The sequence below is a fragment of the Xiphophorus couchianus genome, unplaced genomic scaffold, assembly GCF_001444195.1.
Source record: "Xiphophorus couchianus unplaced genomic scaffold, X_couchianus-1.0 Scaffold1000102, whole genome shotgun sequence".
NCBI classification, from domain to species: Eukaryota; Metazoa; Chordata; class Actinopteri; order Cyprinodontiformes; family Poeciliidae; genus Xiphophorus; species Xiphophorus couchianus.
In genome coordinates this window covers 195,001-201,142 of record NW_020963015.1, presented here as the reverse complement: position 1 = coordinate 201,142, position 6,142 = coordinate 195,001, and the positions used below count along the sequence as shown (strand labels likewise).

Sequence of the window (6,142 nt, the reverse complement as noted above, 5' to 3'; positions counted from 1 at the left end):
AGAAAGGCGGCCGATCAGAGGGGGCGTTTCTGTGGGGGCTCATTTTCTGCTTCAGACTCAGAGACAGGAGCACAAAGGAGACGCTGCTGCTGCTGCGTCCATCCATCCGTCCATCCAGCCGTCCATCCATCCATCCATTCATCCAACCGTCCATCCAGCCGTCCAGCAGGATGGACGGCTGCCTTCAGCTCCTCTCAGGTGAGATTCTGCTTCCTGTTTATGATCAGAAAACTGTTTTTTTTTCCTTTCATCGAAGCGTCTCAGCTGCTCTGATTTCATTTGAATAATAAAAGCGAAGCGGCAGAATCTCTGTTTAACATAAAAATGGCTCCAAATGATTCAATTAATGCAAATATCAGTTTATCTGAGGCTTTGATCATCAGCTGATCAGCTGATAGGTTCACAATCAGCTGATTAATTCATCAAAATGTTGAAGATAATCACTGATTTCTGTTAAATCTAACTTAGGGCTGTTTTTTATGGTAATATTTAATGATCATGTTTTCCTCTCGTTATTCGTCTCGTTTCTGAGAGTCAAAGCTGTGTTTTTCTGCCCGGATCCGGTTCGGTTCTGTTTGTTTTCAGTGTTTGTTTTCAGTGTTTGCTGCTGATTTAAGCGTCAGAGTTCAGCCGTTTGAAACCGGTGTGTTTGAGCTGCAGGATTTAACGAGTGAATGCTGAACTGTGGGGAACAATTCAACCCCATCAAAGGTTTTTAAATAAAAATATCTGTTTCTACATCATCATTTCATTTATTTAGAGGAAAAACTGTCAAAACCAAAATGATCCTCTGTGTTCCTATTTGCCATTCACTTGTTTAAGTCACATAAAGAAGGGATTTGAGTCTAAATGCTCACAGTAACTGCATTTTAAATTTATTGGTATTTCTTGATGCTTTTATTGAACAAACAGTGGAGAAAATAATAAAACTAGTAAATCCTGACAGTAAGGACAGTTTTTGGGATCTTTTTTTTTTTTTCCCCTCCAGGGTCTTTTGTGGCTCTAGTGTCCCTTATATGACAGCAGGCTGACAGGAAACGGGGAAGGAGAGGGGGGAAGACATGCGGCAAATATCGTCGGGTCCGGGAGTCGAACCCGCGACGAGAACTCAAGGCCTCCAAATACGGGTCGCGCTAACCGCTACGCCACCACGGCACGCCTGGTTTTTGGGATTTTTAACATCATAATTTGTATTTATCATCAAAATGACAAAATTTCTTGTCATTATAAGAAATTTATCATAGTTTTTTGATCTTCGTCCTGCTGCAGAAATGTTTTTCCGTAGGTAAAAACGTTAAATTGTTCATCTTTTGCTCCTTTTTTGTCTCAAAATTTTTCCCCAAACGTCTCCAGAACCAGAACAAGTTTTTGGCACAAGCAAGGAATTACACTTCAGTTTTTATCCCTCACTGCGTTCAGACATTAAATATAAATAAATATAAATATGTAATCATAAGCTTTGCTGTTGATTCTGTGGGAAAGAAGGATCTCCAGTAGCAGTCAGTCTCGCAACCTATCTGAAGAGACCTCTGACTGAAGGTCTCGCTATCATCATCACATGCTAACAGCTAATATCCGATATTCCTCAGTAACACTTCCTGGATGACATCATCAGTCGTTAACTAGCTCTGCTAATCCGCCTCCTTTGCTGTTGCAGCTTCTCTTGTAATTCCTCCTTCTCTCTCTCTTCGCATCCGTTCAGGCTCCTTTTCAACTCCTCTGGTGTTTGGGGTCGTAGTTCAGGGATTATTTGAGCTTTTGAAATGCTAATCACTGGCCTCTTGTTGTAAAAAAAAACACACAGAAAAATAACATTGTTGCCATGGCTACGGATCATAACAACTGTCCAAAAAGTTTAAAAAAGTGTCGGAGCAAAAATCTCATTGCTGCTCAACATCCAGAACCAGAAGGAATAATGACTAGAAAAGTTTTTATAGATTCTATCCATTTATTCATAATGATTTTTTTATTTTTGTTTTTTGCAGCATTAAAGATTAAAGTTATCAAAATAATTTTTTGCACAAATTAAACGAGACATTTTAGTGTCTTTTCTCAAACTGCTGCAGTTTTTACTCACCTGCAGATTTCTGCATCAGAATCATCTGAATACTTTCTATCTTTTTTATCATTTTACTTTCATTTCTTTAGTTGGGAAATCTGTTGTTGTGACCTTTTCTTCCTGGACTAAAATCGCTCTGATTGTCTCGTGTTTCCGTTCATGTGGACAGGAGGAACAGGAGGAACACAGCCAGAACCCACGGCTGCTGAAATCACCTCTGGCATCATGATTATCCTTACAACTGTCAGGTTAAAGAGGCCTATGCTGGCCCCCTGCTGGGCCCCGTTGGCCCCCTGCTGGGCCCCATTGGCCCCATCAGTCATCCACCATACGTCTGTTCTGTAGGCTCAATTTGTTTCAGTTTCTTTGGTTAAATCTGTGTGAAATCCCCAAAAATAAAACAGTTTGACCAACTAGGATTCTAGTTTCTCTGTCACTTCAGACTTTAAATCAGCGGTGTCCAAAGTGCGGCTCTGGGGCCACTTCTGGCCCTTGGGCTGATTTGTTGCGGCCCCGGTGGATACAGATGGAGATATTTTATTTGCACTCAGGGTAAAATGATGTTTTGTGCAACACAAAGTTTTGATCTTTTATAACAAGTAGAACCAAGTAAATCCAAAGTCTTTTACTGAAAAGTCGATTTTGCTGCATTTGCTTCATTTATTAAACTTGGCTGAAAATGGAAAACGTTTTGAAAGAACGTGACCCAAATCCTGTTCTTAGAAATGAAATTAAATTTGTTCAATCGAGCCCAAATAATTTTAAAGGAGTTTTGGATAAATAATGACTAAAATCCCATTTAGTACCAAAAAAGAAAACCCACATAAAAACAGACTATTTATTTGCTTTATTTTATTTTTTTGGTGTTTTCTTGGCTTATGAGTATTTTAGACAAACGTGATAAAAAGTTTGGACACCCTGCTTTAAAGTGACCCGTTATGGAAAATTAAAATTTTGTGCTTCTTCTGTTTCTAAAAACGACCCGAGTGCTTAAAAAAATACCCAGGTGTTTTTTTTGTTAATGTTTTTGGTGTCTGGAAAATTTGCCATTTCAAAAATCTCCCTATTCTTTTTTTTTAAGTGACAATTTACAGGGACTACGTTGTTTCCTAGCAACCATAAAGCTCCAGCATGTTTGGTCAGCTGGTTGTCCTGCTGGATGCGCTGTACGACTGAAGGAAAAGAAAATAGTTTTGTTGCTGACTTACCATCCAGAAACTACTTGCTGCATTCCTCTGGGTTGTTCAGGAGGCTCCACTTCTGCTTTTCAAACATACTCTGTTGTATAGTTGCGCGTCTGTTGTCAGTTTAAGAATGATTTTGTGCCAAATGTAATGTTCTGTCCTCACCTGTCCTGATTTGCTGTTTCGCTCCGCAGTCGTGCTGCTGATGTCATCGTGGTGCGTTCAGGGCCTCCGGGTCAGCCTGTCGCCCAGGCGGCCTCTGCTCCGGCTCGGCTCCCACCAGCACATGGTCTGCCAGGTCCACGACTGTCCCACAGAACCGAGCATTACCTGGGCCACCGTCAACGACCGACCCCTGGGGGCGTCCATCAGCGCCAACAGAACCCACTCCACTCTGACCTTTGACCCCGTTAAGATAGAAGACGAAGGGCAGCTGACGTGTAAGGCCAGATGTGGAGATGGACGGGCGGAGAGCCGAGCCTCCGTCGGTGTTTACTGTGAGTTTCCGACCCGAGGCGAGTTTGGCCCGGCTGGGTTGCTGTTCCTGACGCCGTCTCCGTCCTCTGGTTCCAGCGTTCCCCTCGGACCCTGAGATCGCCGGGCAGGACCGCCTCAGAGACCGCGTGGAGGCGACCCTCACCTGCCAGGTGCCCAACCTGTACCCCGCCGGGGACCTGAACCTCACCTGGGTCCGAGGAGACACGGTTCTGAAGAGCACCAGAGGGTCTGGGTCCAGCTCCTTCCGCTTCCTGCCCCTCAGGGAGGATTCGGGAGGGAGCATCACCTGCAGGGCGACGCTGGAGCTACCGGGTCTGCCGTCGGACTACAGGACCAGAGAGACCACCACAACCCTGAATGTCCGCTGTGAGTCAGACCTTCACTAACCGGGTCAGAACTTTCTGAGCCGTGATCAGACGGGGTGGAGAGTTGATCCGATTCTCTAAATTCCTCCATGTGATTCTCAGAATCCTCAGTCAGACTCCTGAAATTCATCTTCAGTTTCAGTCTGACCCTGTGAATCAGTCAAAGCGTCGACCCGAGTCTGAAACCCTCAATTCAGCATCTGAATTTCAGCTCTTCCTCCTCCTCTTCCTCCTCCTCTTCCTCCTCTGCAGATGCTCCAGGCCTCATGAACATCTCCGACCCGGTGGCGGTGATGTCCGGCTCGCCGCTAACTCTCAGCTGTTCTGCTGAGGGAAACCCCGAGCCGACCATCACCTGGACGGCAGGCGGTCGCCCTGTGCCCGGAGGTCGCAGAGGTCAGCTCATCCTATCGGCGGTGAAGCTTTCCGACGCCGGACGGTACGAGTGTGAAACCAGAAACTCAGAAGGAAACCAGACTGCAGCTGTAAACGTCACAGTTTTAGGTAAGAGTGAACGTCTTGTTTCATTTGTAGCAGCGCTGCAGCGTGACGTCATGCTAACAATGACTAGCATTGGTTTTAGCTGTCAAGTTGTCAATATAAAGTGGTAAATCTTAAACTTATGCATCATGCGTAAAAGGAACTGGGACGCAGTGCTTTGCTGCTTATTGTCAACACTACAACTAGATGACAAGGTCAGGAAAAAGTTGTAATTTAAAAAATTATGACGGAGAGGGAAGCAGCTCAGTTATGCTAGCTTGATTTTGACCAGCCTGACATGTAGATGTGCTGCAGAATTCTGTGTTTCGGTTCAGTTAAAAAAGAAAGGAAAACATCGACCCACACATTAACTCTGACAGATCATCAGTAGAGCAGGTGTTGCTAATGTACCACCACTGTGTTAGATTAGTCAATAGCAGCTAATAGCTAATCTACCACAGCGAACGTTTATTAATAATAGCCTGAAAACGTAAAACTGTAACTGAATGTTCTGATTTTTTAGATCAGAACATTCAGTTCTGATCCCATGAGTCAGAACATTGGGAAACATGGGAAATGTTTTCTTGTTTTTTGGTGTTGAATCCTGATACGCTAGTGGAGCTGTTGTCAGTCAGTCGCTATAGCAACAAGAACAAGAAAAAAGAGACAATAGGATTGGTTTTGAGTTATTTTTCTCTTTGTTGCCATGAATTACTAACAGCTTCACCATCCAGGTGTCATTTAGTCAGCGGTTCCACCGCAGCGGCGCCGCTACGGATGGCAAGGAAAAGAATCATCTTCTTGCCTTCCAGCATGAGTGAAATTTCCAGATGTGGACAATGGACAATGACATGCTATAGTCTTTTTTTGTAGTCCTCATTGTCTTCTTCCTGTTTTCTCGCTTAGCTCCGCCCACCAGCACCTCCCTCTCAGTGGATCCAGGTGAGGAGGTGGTGGAGGGCCAGCAGGTGAATTTCACCTGCAGCTCTGAAGGAGCTCCGCCTCCCAGCCTGGTTCTGAGGAGAAAAGGGGAGGAACTTCTGAGGACTGAGTCCGCCCCCCTGCTCAGCTTCAGCCTTCCCTCCGTGTCCCTGGAAGACTCCGCCCACTACGAGTGTGAAGCCTCCAACCAGTATGGCTCCCAGCAGGAGTCCAGGTCTATCACTGTGAGCGGTACGTTTCAGCTGACCGACCGGACCATGATCCTACTGGATCCCTCTGGATCCTGTTGGACCTGGACTCACTCTCTCCATCCCTCTCTCCTCAGCTCACCCGCTGCAGCTGTATTCCAGTCCTCAGGTGTCAGCGGAGCGCGGCTCGGCTCTGATCCTCACCTGTAACGCCTCTGGCTGCCTCCACCCGCCTGCCTTCAGCTGGAGGAGGACGGACCGGAACCGGACCCTCCTCCAGAGGACGGAGCCGCAGGATGGCCAGTCCCACCTCCACCTGCTGAACCTTGACCTCCGGCATCAGGGAGGCTACAGTTGTGAGGCCGAGTGCGACTCGGTCATCAGGACCAGAGAGATCCACGTCCAGGTCTACTGTGAGTCCGACCC

At 46.0% G+C, this 6,142-nt stretch overlaps 1 protein-coding gene across 1 annotated transcript in view; it reads left to right on the top strand.

Moving 5' to 3' along the window:
* Nucleotides 1-31: 31 nt before the first annotated feature.
* Nucleotides 32-6,142, top strand: part of vcam1b (vascular cell adhesion molecule 1b) — a 22,242-nt gene continuing 16,131 nt past the window's right edge. The window contains exons 1-6 of the mRNA XM_028011983.1: nucleotides 32-198; nucleotides 3,438-3,740; nucleotides 3,817-4,107; nucleotides 4,359-4,610; nucleotides 5,493-5,759; nucleotides 5,854-6,129. Of these exons, the coding sequence (XP_027867784.1) occupies nucleotides 171-198; nucleotides 3,438-3,740; nucleotides 3,817-4,107; nucleotides 4,359-4,610; nucleotides 5,493-5,759; nucleotides 5,854-6,129 (1,417 nt within the window). The 5' untranslated portion in view covers nucleotides 32-170. The remainder of the gene's footprint in view (nucleotides 199-3,437; nucleotides 3,741-3,816; nucleotides 4,108-4,358; nucleotides 4,611-5,492; nucleotides 5,760-5,853; nucleotides 6,130-6,142) is intronic.